Source organism: Gobius niger (genome assembly GCF_951799975.1).
Source record: "Gobius niger genome assembly, chromosome: 20".
Lineage (NCBI taxonomy): Eukaryota > Metazoa > Chordata > Actinopteri > Gobiiformes > Gobiidae > Gobius > Gobius niger.
This window is the reverse complement of record NC_136871.1, coordinates 21551084-21579058: the sequence shown is the minus strand read 5'-3', so window position 1 is coordinate 21579058 and position 27975 is coordinate 21551084. Positions and strand designations below refer to the sequence as shown.

Below are 27975 nucleotides of genomic sequence, written 5' to 3'. Positions count from 1 at the left end.
TCCTCAGACGCGCTCTGACAGCGGCCGGACCCCTGACAGAGTTGTTTTCCCTCCTCCATCCTCCCCTCGGCCTGTACCTTCTGCGCTTCTCACAGGTTTATGCTAATGAGGCGCCGCGAGGCTTGGGGGCAGCGCGAGTGGGAGCCATTTTTTGTCATTCAGCGGAGTTGAGCGCACGGACAGGAGGTCTCTCTGCTATAGCTGTGTTCAGTGGAAGTGTGTGAGGTGATCGCTGAAGGTTCGTCATAGAGGCACGTCCTGAACAGCGGAGATCAGTGCGTCCGTGCCAAAGCATGGATACTCAACAACAAAAGGAAACTTACTGGCGGAAAGTTTAACCTGTAGGATCCCCGAGAGAGCTTTACAAAGTGACTCAAGTGCGGAGCGAGATGCACTTCGTTAAATGGGATTTGTTGTTGTTTTTTCTTTACTGTAAAGTTCTTCCAGCGGTTCGCTGTTTTATCGTTCACCTCAGCGAGGATGCGGGGCCAAGGACAGTGGTGGCCAGTGTGGCGCTGGACGCGAGGTGCACTCTGGATCAGGTGCTCGCTCCCACATTTACCACGCGCTTTCTGGACACGGACTCATCACATGGCACCGTGTTTATTTCAGACTTTGTAAAGTGCGCGTGGCTGCGCTCCAACCCGTTTACGCTGTACACTGTAGCGGACTGTGCGCACCCCAGCTCCGGCTTCAGGCACCTGGTGACCAGTCAGTGGGATGTGCACATCCACGGTAGGAACTGTTCAAACAAACGCACTAAACCTCAGTGGGACATGGAGGTGCTCAGCTTGTTCACAGGGCATAGCCAACATCACACCGAGTGCCACCAAGCGAACTCTGCGCTGTTCTCCGTGGGGAGTCTTGTGCCGGGACCCCTCCACAGATGCAGAGTGACCAACAGCAGGGACTTTTATTTGTCTGAGGGAAACCTGTTTGTGTCTGAGACTCTGTGCTGGCTCCAAGACTCTCTCTTTGAACTGGATCTGCTCTGTGACAATAATGAGAAGGATTTGAAAGTTAGTCCCCTGTCCATCCACTGGCGCGTGGGGCAAGGCCCCTTCAAACAGGCCCATCTGTCCAGGCTGTTAGAGAGGGCCGCACGGTCCGATTCAGGGATAGTAAGCCGCACAGGGAGGAGGCGGAGAAGCATCAACAGCAGCCCCCAGTTCCAGCCCCCAATGTACCAAGTGTCTGTGTCCGAGAACAAGCCGGCCAGGACTCCTGTGGTGGTTTTGAAAGCAGTGGATGTGGATGAGGGGGAGGCTGGGCGCCTGGAGTATTTTATAGAGGCTCTGTTTGATAGTCGTTCCAATAACCTGTTTGCTGTGGACCAGGCCTCTGGTTCTGTGTCCACGGTGAACGTGTTGGACAGAGAAACAAAAGACACTCATGTGTTTCGTGTGACCGCAGTGGACAACGGCACACCGCGCCGCACTGCTATGGCCACTTTAACCATCACTGTCAGTGACACCAATGATCATGACCCAGTGTTTGAGCAGCAGGATTACAAAGAGAGCATTAGGGAGAATCTAGAGATAGGATATGAAGTTTTAACTGTAAGAGCTACGGATGGTGATGCCCCGGTAAACGGCAACATCCTTTATAACATTATTAACAGTAATGGCACCAATGATGTGTTTGAGATTGACTCCCGGTCAGGAGTGATCCGCACCAAAGGCCTAGTGGACAGAGAGGAGTTGGACTCATATTTGCTCGTAGTAGTGGCCAATGACCAGGGTCGTGACCCCGGCCCACGCAGTGCCACAGCCACAGTGCATATTGTGGTGGAGGACGATAATGACAACGCCCCTCAGTTCAGTGAGAAGCGCTACGTGGTGCAGGTGCCTGAGGACATGAGTCCCAACACTGAAATCCTTCAGGTCACCGCTACCGACGAGGACCGAGGCAGCAACGCCATGGTGCACTTCAGCATCATGAGCGGCAACACCAGAGGCCAGTTCTACATTGATGCTCAGACCGGCAAGATGGACCTGGTCAGTCACCTGGACTATGAGATGAACAAGGAATACACACTGAGAATCAGGGCTCAAGACGGAGGCCGCCCGCCACTGTCAAATATCAGTGGGCTGGTGACTGTGCAAGTGCTAGATGTCAATGATAATGCCCCCATTTTTGTCAGTACTCCCTTCCAGGCCACTGTTCTGGAGAATGTGCCTCTGGGATACTCCATTATCCACATCCAGGCTGTAGACGCTGACTCCGGGGACAACTCCAGGCTGGAGTACCTTCTGACTGAAACCACGCCAAATTTCCCATTCAGCATCAACAACAGCACCGGTTGGATCGTGGTGGCAGCCGAACTGGACAGAGAGAGTGTGGACTTTTATAACTTTGGAGTGGAGGCCCGGGACCATGGATACCCTGTCATGTCCTCCTCCGCCAGCATCAGCATGACTATCCTGGACGTCAATGACAACAACCCTGAGTTCACTCAGAAGGCCTATTACATGCGGCTGAACGAGGACGCGGCCGTGGGGACCAGTGTAGTGACAGTGTCAGCTGTGGACCAGGACATCAATAGTGTAGTGACGTATCAGATATCCAGCGGAAACACCCGCAACAGGTTCTCTATCACCAGTCAGAGCGGGGGAGGGCTGATCACTCTGGCCCTACCTTTAGATTACAAACTGGAGCGGCAGTACATGCTCACTGTCACTGCCAGTGACGGGACACGTTTTGACACAGCCAAAGTGTTTGTGAACGTCACAGACGCCAACACCCACAGACCAGTGTTTCAGAGCTCACACTACACTGTCAACATCAACGAGGACCGGCCCGTGGCCACGACTGTGGTGGTGATCAGTGCCACCGACGACGACACAGGGGAAAACGCACGTATCACTTACTTCATGGACGACAGCATTCCACAGTTTGATATTGACCAGGACACAGGTGCTGTCACCACTCAGATGGAGCTCGACTATGAAGACCAGGTTTCTTACACACTGGCCATCACTGCCCGAGACAATGGCATCCCACAGAAGTCTGACACCACATATCTGGAGATCCTGGTCAATGATGTCAATGATAACTCCCCTCGTTTCCTCAGAGACCACTATGTGGGCTCCGTGATGGAAGATGTGCCTCTGTATACAAGTGTAGTCCAGGTGTCAGCCACTGATCGAGACTCGGGCCTCAATGGACGAGTCTTTTACACTTTTCAGGGAGGGGATGATGGTGACGGTGACTTTATCATTGAATCCACTTCAGGTATTGTCCGCACTCTGCGCAGACTGGACAGAGAAAATGTCCCTGTTTATAGCCTGCAGGCTTTTGCTGTGGATAAAGGGCATCCTGCATTAAAAACACCCATAAACATCCATGTGACAATCTTAGATGTGAACGACAATCCACCAGTGTTTGAGAAGGACGAATTTGACATCTTTGTGGAGGAGAACAGCCCAATAGGTGTAGTAGTGGCACACGTGTCTGCCACTGATCCAGATGAGGGGAGCAACGCACAGATCATGTATCAAATTGTGGAGGGAAACATCCCTGAGGTTTTTCAGCTGGACATTTTTTCTGGTGAACTGACTGCACTGATAGACCTGGATTATGAGGCTCGAAATGAGTACATCATCGTAGTCCAAGCCACCTCTGCCCCTCTGGTCAGCCGCGCCACTGTCCACGTCAGACTTGTGGACAAAAACGACAACATCCCTGTCCTGAAAAACTTCCAAATCATCTTTAACAACTACGTCACTGAGAAGTCAAGCAGCTTTCCCACAGGTGTGATTGGCCGCATTCCCGCTCACGACCCGGATGTCTCTGACCAGCTCCTGTACAAGTTTGACACTGGAAATGAGTTGAATTTAGTGCTGCTGAACCACACGACAGGCGAGATCCAGCTGAGCCAAGCCCTGGACAACAACAGGCCCCTGGAGGCTTCGATGGGGATCTCTGTGTCTGGTGAGTCTATCGTTACATTGCTTATTACTGTGCACTGACTAATGGGATAATAATAGGGCACTGCAAGAATTATTCCAATTGACATTCTTTCAGTGATAAATCAGTGTATAATATTATGTTCACAGCCTGCTTCTCTTAGTCCTTTATTAACATGTTCTGAAATGCATCTGATTCGTGTACTAGTCTAGCCTTTCATATTCCAGTCTCCTCTCACTATGTCAGCGCTGTAGGTGCACTTATTGTAAAAGGTTCCACATCTTGACTTGAAAAAATACGTCACAAATTGCATTTCTCCAGAGTCGTGGAGATCAAATCGATGACACTCCTCCTGTGTTACTTCCATATCTATTGCTTTCCATTACCCTTCCACATGGCTGCCTTGGATAATTGAGCAGTTATATCTCCAACATGTTTAGCGTCTGAAAATGATGTCTGCCTATTAGTTATTCATGATGGTGTCTGTCTGGGTAATCCAAAAGGTAATTTGTTCAGCACTGTCGGTCTGTAATGTTGTCAGTCCCCTAATTAATGAAGTGAATTGGACAAGTCTGATTTCGCCCTGTCTATTGTGGAGATTGAAATAAGGGTTCTCCTTGTCTTGGGATGTCTTGTGTTCTGTTTCCTTCACACACTCCAGTGAGCAGGCAGATCCCGGCCGTCGCCCCGCTCCCCCCGCCGGTGCCGTACACAATGAAGGGCCTAATTCAATTACAGCTTGTTTTTACAGTCACAAATGAGTCGGCATTGTCGCAGGGTCTTGTCGGCTGGTTGTTGGGTAATCTGAACGAAAGCTTGTAATGTAGCGGCTGCTGATGAGGGTGCTGGGGCTAAACTGAGAACGGGCACAGGGTCACAAGCTGTGGTCCGGGTGCCACTGCTTAGCGTGATTTATGGATCATAATAGTAAAGCATTTTGTATTGTTTTAGCAATGGCTCCAATCAGATTTGGATCTCAATTTTATTAGCTGCAATGAGCAAATAAACTGCAGTTACTTAGTCAATGCAAAATATCCTGCCTTCGTGTGGTCTCACTATGTCTTACTTATTATGTCTTTACTCTTCTGAATACATGATGTGCGATTCTCTCGGTTGTTAATGCTCCTGGGCAAATCACAATGCTATAATATTTGTTTTTCCCCAAGCATTTGCAGCAAAGTATGCCTACTGTTGTTGTGCCCTTGGACAAGACTCTTAAACTCTTAACCCACATTTTCTCCAGTTCGACTTTAACCAAATCTTAAAAGCTTCTTGAAAAAAACAAGGATGAAAAAGTGACAAAAAGCATAAAAAAATGGCACACAAAAAAACACAAAAGAGCAACAGAAAAGTGACCAAAAAAGTGATGAAAACAACACGGCAACAATGCAAGGAAAAAGATCCTTCGAGATCAGTTTTGTAGGTCCTACCTTTCAAATGAGGTGTTATACTGGCCTATAGGCTGTGACCTTATGGATTTGGGTAATGCCGTACTGGAGAAAATGCACTTGGTTAAGGCGAGGGTTGAGAGGTTAACTAATCTTGTTTGGGTATGAATGTGGTGTGTGACTGAGCGAGTGGGCTGAACAGATCCGCAGCCATGCTTCCATCAGTCGCCCCAGAGCATCTGAGCCTACAGTAGCATGTAGCATGAAGAATGAACACCACATACGTTTTGTGACAGTGCTGCTGTGTAAAGTAGAAGAAGAATCGCTGCTATTTAACGTGTTTGAACAACGTCATTGTTATGAGCGCAACACATTTGATGCAGCACTTTACATTCTCTTCTGTCTTTCCCAGCCCACTGCAAGTCTTAAGTTGCCCCCTTGTAATTCCCCAGCACCTTTTAATTAGGCATGCCGGCACAAATTACAGTTTTATTACTTTTAAAATGTGACTGAACTTGAATTGCTGAGCGCATATGTCACTCTCAGTTGGAGCTTTTTTTATGCTCTGTGATCTGCTGCATTTCTGGCTCTGTCTTTGACCTTGGCTCCACCTCAGACAGAAAAGCAGTGGGGATTGGGAATCTTAATCAGAAATCAAGGTCAGAAGGAGCACAAAGGCTAGGAAATGAGTAGTGGCTATTGCAGAAACCTTACATTGATTTGCCTAAATTACATGGCAGAGATGACTGACAGTTTCGAGTGCATGGCTGTTTGCTGACGTCGAAAAGCTGCTCCTGTTAGGCTGGCGTGGGCAGTCCTTATGGTCGATTGAGTCGCGGTTTAGCCTTGGAGAAGAACAATGGTGAGCAGTCGATTAGGGCAGAGCTCATCCCGGGACGGACAGAGCTGGAGACAACAGCTGGGGACCCTCTGTAGACCAATTAGAGTCCGAGTCTCCCCACGCGTCCCGCACCTGCTGGGGTCTGTGTCAGCAGCCCTTCTGATGGAGGAAGGTTGGAGGAGAAGGAGTGGGGGAGGGTCAGAGTTAAAGACCACACTTATAAAGTACTGTAGAATTACATTATTTTACTCCTCAGTCCAAGTAATCTGACCACATTTCCGCAAAAGGTTACAGTGATGTGAAATTAGATGCCAAACCATGTGATGACCTTATTATTTACCTTTTGCAATCTGCAAACGCCATTATCTACATTTACTACATTTTTTTCTCGCATTTCATCACTGTTGCTCAATACTATAAAATATTCAGGTCCCAGGAAGTTGCTTAGATTGTCTCTGACCCCCCCATCCTCTCCCCAAATCATGGTATAAAGAGAGGAAGCAGAGAGACGGGAAAGAGTGGTTCCACATGCAGCAACAGCACTATGTCCGTCTCTTCCGTTCTCTCTCCATATCGTATTATTTGATTCTTTATAAAGACTTAGATCAGCCCTTCTAAAATTCCAATCTTAGAGCGAGCATGCCCATGGTGTATAGCAAGTTTAAGAAGCCAGGCAGCAGATGGAAAGCAAAAAAGACACTTCAACTTTGATCTACAAATACAACTAAGCTCGGTGTATGAAGGCAGCTCAAGCCTTTCATTAATTTTTTCGGACAGGCTGTCTTAATACGCATCCGGCTCGTGCACAGTGATGGAAGCAGCAGGTTTAACACGGCTCCACGACATATGTTTGTACCCTTCCCAACAATTGTCCTAATATAACAGTATAACTTTAACATCCAGATGAAATCAGGAGGCGTTTTTGGAGTAAAACGTAAACAAAGCGATCACAAACAGGCCACCTGAATACACCTGAATACACACACCACGATGCGGGTCTTTCCACAGTATTTCCTCTGTATCAATAAAAGCAACAACAGAAAGTCACGAGTCCTGACAAAGGTCTTAGTGAGGCCATTGATGAGCACATTTACCCTTGAGTTAAGTTGGTAAATGAAAAAAAAGAATGGTGTAAAAATAAAAATAAAAATAAACTGTATTTTTGCAAAAAAGACACTTAAATGATTCTTCTCCCCCACCAGAGCAGCCAGTCCTCAACTGTGTAAGAAATTTCATGATACAATTATACAGAGGAGTATATTGGAGTTAAAGAGAAGGGCATTGGACTTCTTTAGATGCTGCTGACCCCAATTTCCAAAGGCTCCTACCTCTGGGGACCTCCCAAGTCTACCCCATTATCTTGGTTTTTATGCTGCAGTTTAAGAGGCCCCTTATATGGAGCATTTTTGACGAGCGCTATTGTATACTGCCTGACTGTGATTAAGAGCGTTTCTGAGCGTTCCCCCCTGTGCATTGAGTGAAATGAGACTTAGCACTGGCCAGTGCCCACACTTTGATCTGGCTCCAAGTGTTTTCCTCCCCAAAGCCACCCAGTCCAGGTGACAACTTTGAAAACCTTTGCTTCTATGCAGCTTACTCCACTATTGAATACATGTTGATTACCTGTTAGGGTTCAGTCAGTCAATTCAAATTGGTATTACTTATTTACTCAATTTGTATTAAAAGTTTTAACCGGATAAGTTGCCCCAGGATCAGTGGGGCCACATAACGGAGCGCATTTTGTGTGATGAGTCATTTATTTTATGGCAAACAATAACATATATTCAGACCCTTTGCGTGTAGTGTGTAGGTCCATGGTAAATATTTGCATATTAAACAGTCATTGTCCATGTTACGTTAAGGTACTATAATACATATAAAATAGGACTATGAAATCCCGAACCAGCATTTCTAACATTAACTTCTTCAATTTAATTGCTCTTTACGCTTCATACTATAAGAAGCTATAAAGACCTTTTATATTTGACCTTGACGAGAACTGACAAGATCAGTCCTGTGATGGGAGTGGTGTATGATGTCATTGTTGGAGAAGTGCTAAAGTTTTACAGATCTCCTCTGATTCCATCGTTTGTCATCCAGTTTCTGCAGAGCGACTAGTCAGTAAGCCAAGCATGTTTGCTTGAACATAATTATAGACAATCACAGCGAATACCACAGCAGCGGACAGAGAGCTCCTTGGTAATCAGCCCTGCATTAGTTTCATACCGAAATATGTAGACGGCATAGCTCTAGTGTGATATTATATGCCATCTTTTGCGTGTACAGGCATAAATTACTGATCGTATCTAACTATGTTGGGTAAAGGGATGGGGGGCTGTTGGATTTATCATTGATGCCGTGAGTTAGAGCTGGGCGACATTGCAACATCTAATATTGCAATGTTAAGGGGGGACTTTTTCCCAGAACATAAAACAAATGTTTTTGTTATTTATTTCAATTTACTATTTACGTTTACATAAGACAAAAAACAGAACATAAAGCAAATGTTTTTGTTCTGGTTTTTGTCTTATGTAAATGTGTTGCTCATGAGGAGAATTGAGATTGAGTCCTTTTGCATTTCCTCCAAATGAAAATTTCAGTACCTTATCAAATATCTCGATGAGGATGGTGTAACATTGGAGGCCATGGACCAACATTGGCACAGTGAGTAAAATAAAGCTACATAGTGGAAGAGAGATCATAATTACTGTGCTACAGTGTCTCAGATTCTCATAAATAGACGTGTGTGGAGTGAGCGGTGGCTGGCGGCTGCAGGATTAGATTAGCTGCTTCCGTGTATCTGGGATCTGTCAGGCCAGTGTTGACATACGCTGAGCCGATCTACTGTTCTCAGACAAGCGTGAGCCTGCATTAATAGGTGTTTGCATATAAGGGCAGAGATTCTTCTCTCTCCGTGCCTTTCATCGCTAAGCTGCAGCAGGTTTCATATAGGAACTATGGCTAATCCATCATTATCCACCATAGTTTTACCTGCTTCACACAGCAGTCAGTGTTGCATGAGTGCTTTTGTCGACAGTGAGCCAATTCTATCATATAGAACTGTGTAATATTTAGCTAATAAAAAACTTTACACAAAAATGTAAGTGTTGAGTTAATTGCAAAGACACAAATCTGCTGCTGTTTTTACATTTTTTTAGGGTATTTTATTTATTTCTGTGGAGCTGATAGATTCCTGTTGTGGCCCTTTCAGCATTTGCAAGTTCTCCCCCTGTCTAGATGGGCTTCCTCCATCAACCAAAACATGCACAATAGGGTAATTCACCTGTTAGGTCATAATGAAACTAGCTCGAGATCTGGAGGTGAGTGACATGCTGGCATTTAAGGATAGATCAACGTATGGGGACAGTAGAAAGTCTAAAACGGTAAATGTTTCTTCTACAGCTATATCGATGGACATGACTGTGACTAAACCCAGCCATGAGGAGGCTCCCTAGATGAGAAAACGTTGGCTTCTCTTTCAAATGTCCAGGTTTTTTTTGTTTTAATGTCAGAAGATGGAGTGGATAGTCTTATCTACGTTCCATATTTGCGCTTGCCTTTTTCGGTCTGTTTTAAAATGCAAACAACATCCCCAGGTGAGATCAGAGAGTGGAAAAAATCACAGCCAAACCACAGCCCTATCTTGTCTCTTGTTCAATGCTTATTTAAAAAAAAAAAAAAAAATGTCAGAGGCAGAGATGAAAAAAAAAAGCGCGTGCGAGTAATGACGGCAGTTAGATTCCGATCACATCGCACTGCAGGCCGGCGGAGATGCGCAGTCGCGTTCGGCGGACAAGCGTATGTTTTCAGTCAGCGCAAAACGCCCTTCTGAGAGCTTTTTGAAGTGGCCCGCGATGCACCGAGGTAAGATTAGTTTGCCCTCTCCTCCACGGCAAAGCAAATACACCGGGAGACGGCAGAGGAGACGGAAATGAAAGTTGAGGGGAAGGTCATGGGTCACGGTGATTGAGCCACTTGTAATAAAAAAGTATATATCAATTGTCTGTGATTGTAGCTTCATGCCCTTCCTCGTTGCCAGATCGGGCCTTTTCTTAATGTTACAAAATGCATGGAAAGCAAGGGAGTCACAATGAAATCAGATGCACTTTTACTCTTGTCAGTCACAAAGGTCTTGAGCCGCCTTTTTGGATGCCTCCTCCCTGACCCCTTTGCACCCCCGGCCAGCCAACTAAGCAACTGCATCCTCCATTGAATGTGGATCGGTCCCTCAGCCCCATCGCACATTGTACATAGACTTTTACAGTTTGCATAACTCAATTAACAGCCTAATAAAACTCTTTCTCAGGGTTTCAAAGCTGATTTTTATGTAATTCTTCCCATCGCATTTCTCCCCGGCTGCGTTTGTGCATCCACGCAACAGCTGTAGTCGTCTGATTGCTCACTTTTTTTTTTGCAATGTAATTATCTCACTGGAGCGTGTTCGTTTTTTCCCTCTGACACTTTTTTTCTTCTTCTCTTCCCTCTGTGTTGTTGTTTTATGCTTGATGAATTTCTTGTTTCAAAGTCGGAGGAGCTTGTTGTGCGCTTCTTTCATTACCCCTTTGCTTCCCCTGCACAACGCCCGCCCCGCTTGGCAGGAATGTCCGTCACCGCGTTTTTAATGTCACCTTCAACCTTGATACTGTTTCTCTTCTCTCTTCTTTTCTCTCCGCTGTCACCGCTGCCCATTTTCCCTCCTATCTCCCTTGTTCCATGGCTGTAACCTCTGCAACCTCCCCATCATTTCGAACCCCCCCCCCCCTCCACCACACTTAGCCCCCCCCTCCACTCCCTCCCTCGACCAACTCTCTCTCCCTCCCCCTGTGAAAAGGAAGAATGCTTAAGAGAAATGCTTTGTTAGGCGCCCAGTTGTCATGGAGAAGCCAGCAATGCCTGAGAAATTCCTGGTGGGTGGGGACAACGGGGTAAGGTCCCTTTTGTGGATGGGGCGGCGGGAGCGGGGCGGTGGGAGGGGGGGAGGTCGGACACATGAAGTTTGGAAGAGAAACTGTCCCTTTGCTACATGTTTGCGCTGGGGGCACTTTGCGTCATGCAGCCCCGTGACCTGGCCCAAAGCTGCGTCTCAATCTGTGTGATGCGGCAGACTTTGTATTGCGATAACGTCAGGCTATATACTTTTAAAACATGTCCAGGAGCATTAAGACTTTGGAGAAGTCAGAAATGATTGAGACCTGAACTAAAACATGAATCAAATACATTTAGAAGACGACTTTAGAAGTTCAAACTAAAAGGTTGGCAGGTTTTATACTTTATAAGACCCCATGGAGATAATATTCCGTTGTTTGCTTTGAGGACATACAGTAGGTAAGATCTTGCAGCTCTAGTTACCTAATGTCTACAAACGTTTGACCACTTGACTAATGCTAGTCATTTAATCGAACCTCATCATAACCTCTTTTTTTTTTTTTTTGGGTTAGATTTAGACCTAGCTGTGCCTTAACTTTTGAGTTCAAGTCCCGTCATTCGCTCTGTTATCACTGTTAACTTGTATCTTATTGTGCAGGGCCACGTCTAGCCCACACCTGAGCCCGACGTTTGAAACAAGGTTTACTCTTGCGTGTCTCCAGCCTTCGGCACTCTTCCTTTGTTTTATAAATACACCCACATTCGAAAGTGCAAGGCAATGCGATAGTGTTGTGTTAAAGCTCGGGGATTTGAGATGGAGACGCGCTCAAAAGGTGTCCGGTCTCCTGCTGCTGGCGGCTTTCAGAGGCTCCTCAGTGCGACAGGGGTGTAGAGTGGTGCGGGATGACCTCATCGGAGAGCTAGGAAATTATATTTGGGATTAGGCCTGGCGGGGTGAGACCTCTCTGGGCTTGTGTACGTCCAAGTCTTGTCCCACATTGTCCCCAATTTCTCAACAGACAATAGGAGGGGGCTCCGTCGTCCCGCTTTGTAGGACACTTGTTGTCCCATAGCCACTGTTTTTAAGACCTTGTTGGTTCTCAAGACCTTTTAGGACTTGCACTTTCTGCATAAATAAACCAGGATTATAGTTTTTATGAACAATGGTGACTACAATAAGAAAACCTCTTAAGATATCAATCTCAAACATGCACAATAGGTTTATCCTACAGCCTCACAGATGAAGCATCCATTGCTTAATATCTGTTTGCACTGCGGCCGCCCACTGCCCCAGCAAATAAAGCACTCCTTAACCTGAACCTTTCATGCTATTTATCCATGCACTAGGTTTATGCAATGGTTCATGATATAAAATCCCATTGTGCTTATTATCTTTTGCCGAATTTTTGACATGTTTTTATCCTGTTCTTGACAGTGACTTGGCTCAAATCCCATAGAAAACATTGACACCCCCGTCCCCCCAGTATTATCTAACACTCCGTTAACATTTCCTCTACTTTGCACTTGTTTTGTCCAAAGATTTTACACTGACTGACCTGGTTTTGAGCCTGAATCATCAACTTCATACTGTACACAGACAGAGAGGGCACGATCCAACCTGTGAAGGGAGTTCTTGCTATTTTTATTGATGTCTGGTGTTGAGTGACGCTGACAGAAGGAGCTGAGGGTTACAGAATATCAGTCTTTTTCAGAACAATTGCAGCGGATGTAAGGCTGCTTTGCTTGTCACTTTTGAATGGCAGTAAATTGATAATATTTAAAACTTTGTATCAACGGTCCCCATGATTTAGTTGAGATATGCCCTTGATTTACTCCCTTTTACTGTGAGGGCAGAGAAAGCCCTGGAGTTTGGTCAGGTCAGGACGGAGTAGCTTCGGGGCAGAACTTTGAGATCCAGTTCCCTAATACTAATTCATCATCCATTTCAAGTTTAGTCCTAGTTATTCGGGTTCTACCTACTCATGGATGGATACAGACGGCATCGTGTCATAGAAGGGGGCGTGGCTTTGCAGAGGGGGGAAATAGAATCTTTTGGGAAACACAATTTTTCACTCTTTGTAGCCGTTTTCTGGTGGAATATGAACTTATTTATCACACATAAAGAAGAAGTTGTTAGCATTAGTTATTTATGTATTTATGGGCTGTTGAACCACTTTGCTCCTCCCCAGGTCTTTGCATCTTTGTTTAGTAGAAACTATATTCAGAGTTCAGAATTTATTAAAGTAGTTTTTGAATAATTAGAGAAAAAAATTTATCCAAATTGTTTTTCCCCCTTAACTGTTTTCAAACATGACCATATATGGGCCTTCCAGAGATGCCGTCTGTATGAATGCAAACACATTTTCACTGTCATTACGAATTTCAGAACATTTGACCATTTAACAATCCTCACACACTGTTTCTACGACAACAGTCTCAATTTAAGACCCCAGTAAGGTCAGTTTTTGTTCAGCCCACGCTTAGCCCCTTGATCCCATTTACATTTTTTTTTACCTTGTCATTTTGAACTTTTATTCTGCTTGCTGCCGGTCGTGTTTGCCATATTTTGACTACACAGATAATTGCCATCACGCACTTTGTTAACAGTAATTGTAGAAAATAATGAATCTTTAGCGTTTGACCTCGTCTCATTGTGCTTTTTGTGGTGGGATTCCCATTGTCCTGCGTGTATCAAGTCAGGCCAGTGCCGCATGTGAATAGGCAGCTCATGTTTGGTCACGTCTCTTTGCATGCCGATGTCCTATTACAGCACTTTCCTTCTTTTGATATGCAAATGCACATTTTTAACCAGTTCACATCCTTTCTGCGGCTCGATAGGACAAGAATCCGCGGTGTGCCCTGCGCTTCTTCTTCTGCTGCGGCTGTTTTTTTTTTTTTTTGGGACATGTAATTGTCAAGAGAGATTTGCCCGCACAGGGTCAACTCCACAAATATATATAGATGGGCTTTTTTTTTTCCCCAATAGTCAGCTTTCCTGGGAGCTCATATAACGGGATTTTCTGTCTGCTCTATCTCAATTGCCTAAAAATCCTTGGTTTGACATTGAGACACATAAGCACCTTCTCATATTGGTGAAACATATCTTGTTGTTGTTTGTGTTGTTTTGGCCATTGAATAAGAAATTAGTTTTGGGGGGAAGCTCTTAAAAACAGGTCAGGGATGAATGAATGTTTAATCAGTCTCTAAAACAAAGGAGTTCGCACAATTGGCCTCCGAGCGATAATGATGTGCCATTGCTCTTGTGCGGTTCCTGTTGCTCACACAGAGATAACAGTAAGTCTGCTGCGTAGGAGGTTGAACTCAGTCCAGATTTGCAAGTACCACAAGATACTTGTTTTAACATAGAGAGTTGTACAGTTTCCAAATTGTTTACAGTGAGTCTGTAAATGGGCTGATATGGACTGTCTGCTATAATGCTTTATAATTCGCTATGTTTGTTTGAAAATGTATTAAAAACAGATACACGCAGGTTGTAGGGTCAAATTGTTGTTATCGTGTGTCACTAGTGAACATATAAAGGCGAGACACTGCATTTGTCATCGGTCATTTTATCTTTTCATATAAGAACATGGTGTTTTGTGCCTAAAAATGCCCCAAATTTCCCATCTTTTCGGAGAAGAAATCTGAATACTGGATAGAGCTACATTTAAATTTATGGTTTCATTTTATTAATGAATGAGTTACCAAGACGTTTTCAGAGGGGATTTTGGATTTCTTGTTTAGTTTGAAAATAAGCTGTTTTTTAGTGGAAAAATGTGTAAAAATGTAATTTTCGCCTCATGTTTTGACATTCAAAACTCAATAAATGGGGCTTAGGGATTAGATAATAAAACATCCCTCTGAAAAAATCTTCCAAATATTGTTCAGTCCAAGGCTGGAAAATGTGCCTTGGACATAGTGTCGCCACAATGACAGAAAAATGTGTTTTGAGAAAAAGGCCCTTGAAATCGCATTGTCCCATATAAGTCTATGGGGGAACATTGAATCAGCGCAATATTTAAACATGTTATTGTGAAGATTAGGTACATTTTCTGTTTCTGGGTGAAAGCTTGTATGTTCAGAGACCAATTTGGCCCAAAACCTGAAAACTGAAAAAATTGAGTTTTGCCTGTAGTGTCTCCCCTTAAACTCAAACACTTTCTGCTTCAGTGCCATTTAACACAAAAAAGTTTATATTTATATCTCCATTGTCAGAGCTCTTTTCCGAACAGTGAGGTGTTGCTTCCACATTGTTTGGAATAAAAAGCCCAAGCCAAAAATTGACCTCGAAGTCAATCGAAAGTTGATTAATTGCAGAACCGCATTTTAGCTTCTATAGTAAAATGACTGCGTTTACCTTCACTTATGGGTCTTAAACAATACTCTCTTATAATACAGAAATTACCAAGTTAACCTCTTAAACCCCACCTGAACCGAGCACATTTTCTCTACTTTGGCTTTACCCAAATCTAAAAGCTTCTTGAAAAAAAAGCGTCAAAACAGCGACAAAGATGAGACGAAAACAAGGATGAAAATGACAAATACGTGTTAAAGAAATCAATGAAAAGTGACAAAAATGTGTGACGAAAACGCAACAAAAAGGCCGCAATAGAATAACAGAAAAGTAACAGAAAATGCAACAAAAAACCCCACACAAGAGCCACAGAAAGTGTTGATAATGCAGCAAAAAAGCTTCAAAAGAGGAACAGAAAAGTGACAAAAATGTGTGACAAAAACACAACAAAAAAAGCAATTAAACAAAAACTCAAAAAAGTGACGACAACACGGAAAAAATGCGAGAAAAAAGATTTGTTTAGGTGAGTTTTGTAGGTCTTAGCTTTCAAATGAGTGCAATGAGTACCTATTAGATCAGGCAGCAGGTCAGGCAGCATTTAAAGAAAAAAAAAAAAAGAAGAAGCCACGCGGTTAACCTGCTGAGAGGCTGATTTGTATTGGTAGTAGGTGTTCCACAGTGGCCCGGGCAGGACGTTAGGCGTGTGTAGAAGGGGGAGCGAGGTGGGGGCTGTGGAGCTGTTGTCTGATAGGGGGTCAGGAAGAGGGGACAGTGGGGGTTAGGACTCGCGTTTAGGACCGCTGGCTGTAAAGAAGTAAATGGGATGAAAAACCTGGGACTTGCTTTGCAATGCGGATAACCTCCTCCACCCCCCCCCCCCGTCCAGTCATTCCTCTCCATTGAAGCCATAGTCAAGTGGTTCAGCTTTTATTTAAGGTGCCTCCTTTAAAGTCCTTTTCTTTCTTTTGGATTGTTCTGCATTCCAACCTCAAGTTTCATTTTCACTTACACACTTTTTGTATAGGTTTTCATGCCTATAACAAGATTGTCTGTGCCAGCTCCAACAAGTTCCATAGTAACAAAGTATTTAAAAAAAAACGTGGATTTTGTTCAGCTTACATTTTTCAGCTCTTATTAATTTAACTTTTGATTACTTACTGTATGCTTCACAAACGACTTTTAAAAACCCAGTCAATGCTTTATAGAGTGAATGTTGTAGCGCGACAGAGGCTGCTTAATTAGAGGCCACTGGAGTTCCCTATTGAAGCCGTCAAGTGTTTCACCTTCACTTAAGCTCCCTCCTAAAGACCCACCCCCCTGTTTGATCGCTCCAGATTCCAACCCCCAAATCAAATTTACACCGAGCGGACACCGGGCCACATTTCAGTGATCGAGACATCCGATAAGCCTGATCTAATAAGTTGCACACAGCTGAAACATCACAGAAAAGCTGCTCCTCTCTTTAGCCCTTATTAGTGTTGGTCCAGTGTCCCCCTCCTCTCCCTCTTCCCTGGGTAATGAAGCGAGGCTGGCCGACCGGCACGGAGGTGAGGATTAGGCCTGTCGAGCTGCTGCGGTCTCAGCGTCTCTGCATGTCCACGTGGACCTCTCATGAATCACAACGAGTCTCATGCAACGGAGGGAAAAAGCATTTTGTCAGCCAACCTATACTTAACATACAGTTACATGACAGCTTCTGAATGGAAAGCCTTATTTTCTGTATGCAAAGGTTTTTCTTAGTTCCACCATCTATAAAGGCAGGTGATCATTTTGTTGTAGGCACATCAGGGCAAAGGCAGAGTCAATTTACATGCAGTGTGTCTCGAGCCATCATAGCTCTCGTCACTGTTGATGTAAATGATTCATTGTTTATAGGCATCAATAGGTTTAACATAATGAGGTAGGGGTTTTAAACATGAGGGGCAGGATCCATAGGGGGCTAAAGTGGAGGTGCAACAGGGGGGGCCCAAAATCATTAGCTTTATTTGAAATATTTGTTGATACTTGATTTTTTTCTTAATTAAACTATGAAACACAGTCTCCTGCTTGATTAAAACTGAATGTTGATTCCCCCCAGCCCCTATAAGCAGTTTGGGAGCCTTGGTCTTGTTCACCTATTTTACGGTCGGCCCTAAATAAGAAGTTTTAATCATAATGTCTTACACTTGTATTGCACTTAACTAGCTTGTGTTGACATGTTTCTCAAAGCGCTGGGCATTATTCATTAACGCCATGCAGTGTTACTAAGCTATTATTGTTTGTGCAATGATGGAAGCGAGGCTGCCAATCTCCGACCACCACCAGCCACTCATTCATCATTCACTCACTACATTTATACACAGGCAAGGTGGGTGAAGTGTCTTGCCCAAGGACACAGCGACAGTCTGGAATTCAAACCGTCAATCTCTCAGTTATAGGAGGACCCGCTCTACCATCTGAGCCACCGTTGCTCTACTTTTTTTAACCTCCCAAAACAAATCATTCTGCGTGAAATGTTGTGCATTTTTATAATTTTTATCTTCTTGACCAAACATCAATAAAACATGAGTAGAATTCGGCCCTACATGTATTTTGTTATTAGTATTTCAATATTAGTCTCAAATGACAGTTTTGTGGTGAAAAGTTTGATGCTTTGTTTGGAAGACAACAACAAAAAATCAGATTTTATCAGATTATTTAGAAAGTTGTCAGATGTATTAATATTTGGAGTATGATTAAAGACTCTTGGGGGTATACTATGCATATCAAAATTCACACCATTCAGACACGAGCACCTCACAGTTGTCTTGTGCAGCACAAGACTCCGGGTCAGTGCTGATTTACACTTCGCCTGTGGCTGTTTGCTGACGGCTTCCGGCATGTGTGAGCTTTAGCCATGGACCTACCATAAAAATGTCAAGGAGACGGCTAAATTTGACGGGTCCGGAGCAAATGTAATGAACCAGCTACTCTGAGCAGTGGCCGTTAAGGCAGAGTGATCATTGTGCATGATTACAGGGCGGTCCAAGGGCGAGTCTCTGGTTTAATTAAATGAAGGGGGTCCAGTGGCGGCCCTTGGGGGACTCCCATCAGGTCACAGCTCTGTGTCAATGTCTCATGTCTCTGTGACCTTCACACTGCAGCCTGTTGTGTTAGCTTGTACCTGTCAGGAAAATTGCCTTTATAGAAGACAAGACATGCAGCTTCCCCTTGCCCCTAACCCTCACACGTCATCTACACCTAAAATTGAGGTCTCTATTTTTTGACAAATACCACTATCACCTCCTGTAACAGTGTACATCTACCCTTGTGTTTGTGCATTTCGACCTGGTGATATAGGACCAGGGCCAAACAGGTCCCTCTGAAACAAGCAGAGCATAGACAGTATTTCACTTTATAATCAACGCAGTTAAAGGTAATTGTAAGTTAAGGTTTCATCTCCAGATGTGGAGCCAGGGCTGATGGTCAGAAACACCTTGCCAGACTCCACACAGATAGGTGGGAATCGAACCCGGGACCTTCTAGCTGTGAAGCATGAGCACTAACCACAGCCTGCATACCCTGGCTTTATTTTGCTCCATTGTGTTTAGAGGTGCTTGTTTCTACCCTTTGGAACAGCCCACCTCTACAGAGCACTACTGTATTTACGGAAGCCCTGCACTGATACATTGATAATGCAATTGAATTTTGACATATTGACATACTTAGAGTAAATGCCTAAAATATACAATTCTGTAATGACATTGGACTCATTAGACGGCACTTGTGAATAACTCAAATGTTTACAAAGTGGCTCGTCTTTTAAATAGTAAAAGGCAGATCCACACACTTCTCCCTGAAGAGATTTTAAATTTATGATGCTCTTTCATGGATCTCAGCAGTGAATCCCTGGCGTCACAGTCTTTGATATATAGTATGTGCTGCTCACTGTAGCCGCTGCCACTTCAGCTCAAAGACAGTGTCTGCTCCACCTCATTACCTCTTCACTCGGAGGTTTCCCCTGAACCTGACACTGTTCTCCTCCGAAAACCACAGCCGCCTCTGGGGGCCGATTGTCTTGACAGAGACCGCTGCATTAACGCCGTAGTGTCCCTACGTGGCTCTTTAAGTCTTCACCATTAGACATGTGATGAATGGCGGCTGGAGGAAGGGGTTTTGAGTGCAATTATTTATCAGCTTTCCAGTGTCGCCGTGATGAATGATAGGTTTAGAGGAGCACTGATGTCTCCAGCTCTCCCGCAGTCTCTCAGAGCGGTTTTCATTGGGGTAGTATTTGACCCGCTCATCAGGAGGTGGACCTACCATTCAGACAAATTATTATTCATGCTTTTTGTTTTTAGTCTTTTAAGTCTCTGGTGTGGTGGATTGTCTTTGTGAATGTGTGTTTTTGGGAGTTTGTATGGAATGTGGGAAAACTAATAAAAAGCACGTTTTGTTCTGCTGTATCTTGCTAACAATAGTTGAGGCCTTACGAACCACTGTTTTGGCAACGACAGGCTTTGTAAACTAGCCAGTGAAAGCGTTCAGATTCTTATTTGATTGATTAAAGCTTTGCAGCTCATTCATTACTTTGTTATACTGTAGCATTGATGCCATCGTAATATCTCATTTCTACTGGCCATCTATATCACGGTCTGCCACTCGGTGATTACACATCCTCATACTTACCGAGATAATTGCCTCCTCCCTGCTCGGCGGCTCAGAGGGAGAGGGGCGGTCACCGTGGAGCTGTGATGTCTCTGTCCACAGTCACTTGGCCCTCTGTCCTCTGATCTTTGTCCACACTGACTTTGTTGACATTTTCTGGGATTTAGCCGTGAGCTTTGACAGCATCTTTGTGGCTAATTAGGCGAGTCCCACCGATTAGTTTTCTCTGCCTTTGTCTTCTTCGCCCTCCGTTATTATCAAGTCGACGGAAGAAGTGAAACTGTTGAAATGGTTAAGACTCTGCTCTGAAAGCTCTTTGTTCATGTGCTTTAGATGATGGTTTAAACTAACCATTATTAGTAATTTATTCCAGTACACTGTATCCATGCTTCCCGCAATCGCAAATGACTTGTTGAATGATTTAAAATTGAATTCGTAATTAAAATCCCCAGCTTTTAAAAACATTCAGGAGGATTACCGTTTGAGAGACGACTGAAGAATGAACTGCGAGAATCACATGCATTTCAGAACATTTGTGGGGTTTGCAGGTTTCATGAATTAGGACATAGGGCAAAATCTTTCGCTACTGTGCAGCCATTGCAATTTTCATTCAAATGTTAAGAGTCTTGCTTCCCTGTTCTCAGCGTTTTATTGCCCGAGTTGCTTTTAAAGGTGCACAGAGCAAGTTTTCAACCTTTTACAAGAACATCTTTTGAAGAAGCTTTGACCGACTGCTCACTGGCTACTACTGCTACAGCTAAGTGTTTGTATGTTGAGGTTATAAATACTTGCCCTGGTATATGTTCACCCACACCTTTTTGCTCAGCCCTTGGTACACAAACACTCACAGTGATGTACAGAGGCCTGGCGGGACCTCACAACACAGCACTTCCTTTTCTTCCTGGTGTCATTTCACTGTAGACAAACAATCATTGCTGTAATAGTCAACACATGTCAAAGCTTATACTGCTTTGGAGTATAAATCAGTATCCTCCAAAGTGTCAGTGCAGTGGTGTTATAAAGCAGCACATTTTATTTATTTATTTATTCATTTATTTGATAGGGACATGTGTGAACAATGAACATGTGCCACACTACAACATTTATAGCCAAGGCTAATTTGCAATGTCCGTCCCTAGAAGGGCTTTTAAAAATATTTAGCTTCAATTTCAATTTCTATTATGCTTGACCTAGTTGTGTTTTTATTTTATTGTAATAAGTATTTGTTGATTTCTGTTTTTTTACTGCACACGCAGCAACACTGACTGGGAGTTTTCCTGGCTCACTGAAGCCCAGAGCAGAGTTTGTATTAGAATCAGTGTCCTACTCTAAATCTGGCTCTATAGTCTTGTAACGAGCGATCCCTCTTCGCCCTCTCTGTTTTTGGCCTTGGAAACGTCCTGTGTCCCCCTGGGCAGTATCAGTCCGTGGAGAATGACCTCTTTAAAAGGATGGTCTGGTCCCTTTGAGTCTGGATTCTCCTCGCGCTCAGTTTCCCAGCGCTGCGTCTCTGTCTGGAGCGCGGCCAACGCTCCCATCCAAGAATGTAGAATTGGCAGAGGACATAATTAAGGCGATGTCTGCCCTTCTACGCGGCCTAACCTTTAAGAGCCTCCGTGCACTGAGGGCTACTGTTGTGGCAGCGAGAGTATCATGTATTATATCAGCTGAATAGAGCCAGAGGAAGTGATTCTCCCACAAGAAAAAAACAGGCAACTGTTGGTTAAATTGGATTTCAGAGTCTAGCCTAACACAAATATGCCACAAAAGACCACATTTCTGGACTTGCTAATCTAATGGGTGCCTCCCCCGCAATTGTGATGATCGTCATAGTAGGTACAAGGAAATATTGTCAGCAAAGACGACTAGGGCTAAAAATGGTGACTGTTACTGTCGGGCAACAGTGAAAAATATCCATCAATGACGATGCATTTCTTAAGAGGAGACACTACAGGCAAAACTCAATTTTTTCAGTTTTCAGGTTTTGGGCCAAATTGGTCTCTGAACATATAAGCTTTCACCCGGAAACCGAAAATATGCCTAATCTTCACAATAACATGTTTAAATATTGCGCTGATTCAATGTTCCCCCATAGACTTATATGGGAGAATGCAATTTCAAGGGCCTTTTTCTCAAAACACATTTTTCTGTCATTGTGGCGACACTATGTCCACGTCAGTCGGACCTAAAGACTTCACATTTTCCAGCCTTGGACTGAAAAATATTTGGAAGATTTTTTCAGAGGGATTTTTTATTATTTAATCCCTAAGCCCCATTTATTGAGTTTTGAATGTCAAAAAATAAGTCGAAAATTATTTTTTTACTTATTTTAAAACTAAACAAGAAATCCAAAATCCCCTGTGAAAAAGTATTGGTAACTCATTCATCAATAAAATGAAACCATGCATTTGAATGTAGCTCTATCCATTATTCAGATTTTGTCGCCGAAAAGATGGGAAATTTTGGGGCATTTTTTGGCATAAAACACCTTGTTCTTATATGAAAAGATAAAATGACAGAAAACTTGCAATGTATTTTTTTCTTACATTTATGCCAGTGATCGACAGCAACAGTTTCAAATTGATATCTGTAAATATACATTTTTTCCCTATTCACCTGCAGTGTCTCGACTTAAATTATCTAAGTTATGTGTGATGTCACCTGTTTGGTGCTTAGTATGTTCACAGAACTGTTCTGGCCTCAGCAATTATGGGTGTGAGTCCATTTGCTGAATGTCTCTCCCTGCACTGTCCTGTCCAATAAAGCTGAAGGGCCAACAACCTTAAAGAAAATGTCTTTAAGGTTGTTGGCACTTGCAGAAGTTTGCATTACATTATTGACTGGCTAAATCGTTGTTGACTAGAAAGCTATACGGAGCGGTGATATCCAGATTCTTTAAGTCCAGGAAGGAAGCCCGGTGTGTACAAACCACATCATGTTTTATACTGTTGAGAGAGAAGCAATGATTTGTGTCTGTGGCCAGCCCCACTGAGTCAATATTCACACAAAGTAAAGCCAACCACAGAGCCACCACATGATTTAGTTGACAGTAACACAGTTGTAACTTGTCCTCTGCACTCTGTTACATCTGCTCCGTGTTGTGTGCACAGGTGTCTGGGGGTTTGCAGCTCAGTGCAAATTAAAGGATCACTGACTCTCTCTCTCCTGTAGTTGGTCTGCGTTTGTATGCTACTGTCATTGCACAGAAGGCTGGGTTCTTGTGACTAAGAGGTTTTTGCATAAAGATTGACACACACATACAAAATCTGCCTGCTCCGTTTCAGTGCTTGATTCGTTACTTCCGACTCTTTCAATTGTGGTTAAATCAGAAGCCCTAATCTGTATATTTCTTGCCTTTATAGATTTAGTGTTGACCAGTCCATGCTGGTGTTCTTAAGGCGCCCTCTCTGTGTCCTTTAGTTTCTCCACTGGGGTCAGCTGCTATCATCACAGCGCAGGGAGCTCTTGAGTGAAGGCAGCAGGACTAAAGCCGTGTCCAACATGCTTCTCTGTCCCTCTTCCTCCTCCTCCCACTCCCGCGCCCCACTCCTCTGCTCTGGCACACACAGTTCAAAGCCTCTCGCTGCCAAAACAGGGATCTGGTAACTTTAGGGCAGTGCTGTTTGTTAGTGAGAGTTGGGCTCATAGGTTGCGTTCCCTCTGGCCGACGTCCAGGCTGCCCAAACAAAGCGTCCCATTGAGGTGTGAGGAGGGAGAGGGCCAGGCCTGTTTTCTTGACACTTTTGATTTGATAGAGGGCACTTTATTTTCGCGGTAGTGGAGAGGAAACCTGCTGTAGTCCAGAGGTGAGATTAGTGAGCGAACAAGCCGTGACCTCGAGTGAAGGATACTTTAACCAAGTGACTGTGAAGATTTGGAAAGTGGGGCTTAGTAAATCTACACTGTTGTAACAGTGGGAAGTGCTTTTGCAGTGTTAATGAATGAACAATACTGGCTCAAACGTTACTATTGGATTTTTCTATATTGCGAATAATTGTAACTGTTTAGAAGAGATGCACCGATCCAGCTTTTTTGCTTCCAACACCGATACCAATACTGGGGGTGTGAGTATCTGCCAATATCTGATATTGACCGATGCCAATAGATTTTCTTTAAAGTTGCTTTGTCTGAGTGAAAAAGTGAATGGTCCTCTATTCTTAAGTTTGAGATAAATAAAGTTTTATCTTATCCTGTCACTTATATCTATTAATAAACTAATGGAAAAACATTTTACAAGGATCACTGGACTTTTCGACACTATCCTTGGGACAGACCATTTTACATTAATATAATGAGCTTACAAGTTATCTGATCGGCTCTTCTTTAACAGCATTTCATAAACTAATAAACAAACACTTGGCCGCTCCAGAAGTGGCTGATTTTATTTTGTTTAGGTGATCCAATCATCATTTCTGTCCCAGGCTTGATTAGTTGCTGTTAGCATAAGCATGCTCCCACTAGCTTTAGCATGCTGTTGCTAGCTGCGGCATTTTGTGTAGCGATCAAAAATACATTTGCAATTGAATTCTTCAGGTTCTGCCCTTCAAAATGAGGTACAGCACTGAGGTTCACTGAGGTGAAAGTTGTGTTTTAAGGTGGTGAGAGCCTTAAAAACTGGTATCGGGTTCAGTATCGAATATTTGTAGCCGATACCAATATCGGCTCGGTGCATCTCTACTTAAGTCAACAGTTTTATCATGTGTCCTACAGGTCACATGAAGGAATGTCCAAAACACTATTGTCTTTTTCATCAGTTGATTGAATGAACTTAATAAGTGGCGTTCATGTTTCAGAATGTGATGATGTCTTAATGTCAGGTGGATGTGCCAGTGCAAGTCAATGGGAGAAATACAGTTTTTGTAACAAATCTGCAAAAAAGATAATTGTCAAATGTTTTTCTTCATCAGCATTTGATAGTGATTGGATTCACAAACCTGCCACATTATCTTTATGGCAGAAAGTCCTTTCTACTGACCAACATTAAGCCTATATGGCTAACTTCGGCACATTTACACGTTGAAACAACACATGTTGATTAAGGTGCACTGTCCCAATTCAAATAAAGATTTAAAAAAAACACATCACGCTCATGTTTTGGAAGCCTTTATGAGGAAATAATTAGACATTAGTTTGTTTGGGGTTCTCCCTGTAATGACTGAGATATTAGCCAAAAAAACCAAGGCAAAAAATCTGCAGTTCACCAGTTACTATAGTTACCGCCATAGAATTTTCAGTTGCTTTTTGCAGTTGAACTCTTGCCATTTTCACAACAATCTCAGAGATTATTTTGGATAGTGAAATGTGACTTTCTGATGCTGTATCTTTTGATAATTATGAAAACACTTAAATCTACAGAGGTGTTCTCCGCTTCCATTAGCCGACAGTGGGAGCCGACTGCAGTATCTGGGTGGTACCTACAGTGTTTTGTGCGGGCGTCGTCTTGTGTTCACATTCATCTCCAAATAATGAAACATCTAAAACCAGAAACATGGACAGGATCCGGTTTGAGCTGCAGATAAAAGGGCAGAGATTTGCTGAGCGCAGGAATGTGTTGTTGTTGAACGAGACCCCCGGCTTTAAAGATGGCATGTATAATGAAGCAGCGTTTCTTCTTCCGGACAAAGAAGAGAATGAGAGCGCGTTTGAATAAAGGCGTGAAATTGAGGATTTTAAACTTGGAGCGAACAGAGAGAAGCATACACTTGTTCTTGGCAAAAGTCTGAGTTCTGAACTGGCTCGTGATTGTGACACTCCAATGAGCCAGAAATTAGTGTCCATCAAAGTGTCATCTCTGCACTGTGTAGGGTGTCATGCCTTTCAGTCCTTTATTATATATTGTACTCGACAGACAACACTGCTATGGGGGGGACTGTTCGCCATGTCTGTCTGTTTACATACACAGTGTGAAGGGGTTTTGTCAAAAGTAAATTCAATCTTTAGTTATGTTTAAGTTTAATCCGCTCTAAGACAGCTCATTATTTTAACCGTTATTCTTATTCTTATTGGACTTATTTTGTTTGTTTCTCGTCTAATTTTCTCCCCTCATAAACAGAAGTAACAATTGACCTTTTAAATCCTTACAACCATTTCCCTGTCCTTCAGATGGGGTCCATTCGGTGTCCGCCCAGTGCCTGCTCCAGGTCACCATCATCACAGACGAAATGCTGTCCAACTCCATCACCCTCCGACTGGCCAACACCTCTCAGGAGCACTTCCTGTCCCTGCTGCTCGCTCAGTTTTTGGATGGCGTGGCCCGTGTCCTGTCTGCGGCTCCCGAAGACGTGGTCATCTTTAATATTCAGGACGACACGGACGTCAGCGCTCGAATCCTCAACGTGAGTCTGTCTGTGGCGGTGCCTGTCCCAGAGGAGGGGCCCCTGCGCTCGGTCGGGACGATGCACCCGGGCGACAGGGGGCTGACAGTTGGAGGAGCAGAGTTCTTCGGATCCGAGGAGCTCCACGAAAGGCTGTACCTGAACCGCAGTCTCTTGGCCCAGATCTCCTCTCAGGAAGTGCTCCCGTTTGACGACAACATCTGCCTGCGCGAGCCCTGTGAGAACTACATGAAGTGCGTGTCGGTGCTCAAGTTCGACAGCCTGGCCCCCTTCGTTTCGTCTGACACCATCCTCTTCAGGCCCATTCACCCCATCAACGGCCTGCGCTGCCGCTGTCCCGCCGGCTTCACTGGGGACTACTGTGAGATAGAGATCGACCTGTGCTACTCCAAACCCTGTGGACCTCACGGGGCGTGCCGCAGCCGGGAGGGGGGCTTCACCTGCGAGTGCCATGACGACTACACAGGTAGGACAACAGACAGTTGACTTTCTCTGAAGGCTGGTCTTGTCTAATAGTTTCATTACTTATTCATTGCTTTGGATGTTTGGCTTTTTCTTAGTCTGTACAGGTTTTCATTGAGGATTGGTTGAGGTAACAGAATTGAGAACTGTTGTTTCTAAGGTGATGCTTACATTGATATGGCCTTTTACTTTTAGTCCATTGTGCAGACAATACCAATGACCTACGAGCCAATAGAGCCAAACCCGGCCCCTCAGCATCCGCACATCCCCTGGATGATGATGATTAGGAGAAATATCACTGCACATCTCACACCTGCAGTAATTGGAAAGTTTTGGACTGGTGTGACAAACCGGAGGAACAGGTCAACTCACGAAAATGCAATTTTGTCGTGTGTTGCAACTGATTTATCATTAGAAACTGTGCATATTGTTATTTATTTGACCTTTATTTAACCAGGAAACTCCCACTGAGATTAAGAATCTCTTTTTCAGTGGTGTCTTGGCCCCAGAGGGGAACCTATTGTACATATTTAGTGACACAAATCTGATACGAATGAGTTTGTGCTGTGGCCTTTTAGCGTTTATGAGAGGCAGAAACCTCTATTACACCTGTTATTAAGTTCTCTCAGATAATTGTCAGATCCTCCAACAAGGGCCAAGAACATATGGTTAAGCTCTAATGTTGGCATATCCTTCAGATCCCTGTTTAGCACTTCTGTACAACACTAGTATTTGTAGAAGTCTGTTTTATTTGGAGAGGTTTGGCCCGTGGCTTTTGACGAGGAAATGACTCAATCCATTCCTCGAGCGAATTGAAATGTCTGCTTTATTGTGAGCATGTGTTTGGATCTGAGCAACATTGTACTGTTTTCTTTCCACTGCAGATCAACACTGTATTAATATCCTTCACATTATTGATCTGTTTTCCCCATAATACATGGATATTTGTCTATTGAGAGCACACTATCTCTGCCTGGATGACTTTACCTTCAGTCTTTGGAGCCTGCCTGGCTCAGTGACAGCAGTGTGACTCAGAGAAGTGATTTTGAAGGATCCTTGGGGAGCTATAATGTCCACATCTGTCCCGTTCGCTCATGCCCGCTCAGCACTCAATAGAGCAGCCCGTCTCTTTATAAATGCCCCGTGTGCAGATGACCGTCACAAACAAAGACTGAGTGATGAGTTATTGATCCGCCGTCTCCAATGCAAACATAAAGACAGCGGCATTGCTTTTACTTGATTTCAGAAGTTCAG

The 27975-nt window shown here is 43.9% G+C and overlaps 1 protein-coding gene across 1 annotated transcript in view; it reads left to right on the top strand.

Moving 5' to 3' along the window:
* Window positions 1-22: 22 nt before the first annotated feature.
* The window catches only part of celsr2 (cadherin, EGF LAG seven-pass G-type receptor 2), a 75030-nt gene continuing 47077 nt past the window's right edge, over window positions 23-27975 (top strand). The window contains exons 1-2 of the mRNA XM_079578614.1: window positions 23-3933; window positions 26027-26725. Of these exons, the coding sequence (XP_079434740.1) occupies window positions 390-3933; window positions 26027-26725 (4243 nt within the window). The 5' untranslated portion in view covers window positions 23-389. The remainder of the gene's footprint in view (window positions 3934-26026; window positions 26726-27975) is intronic.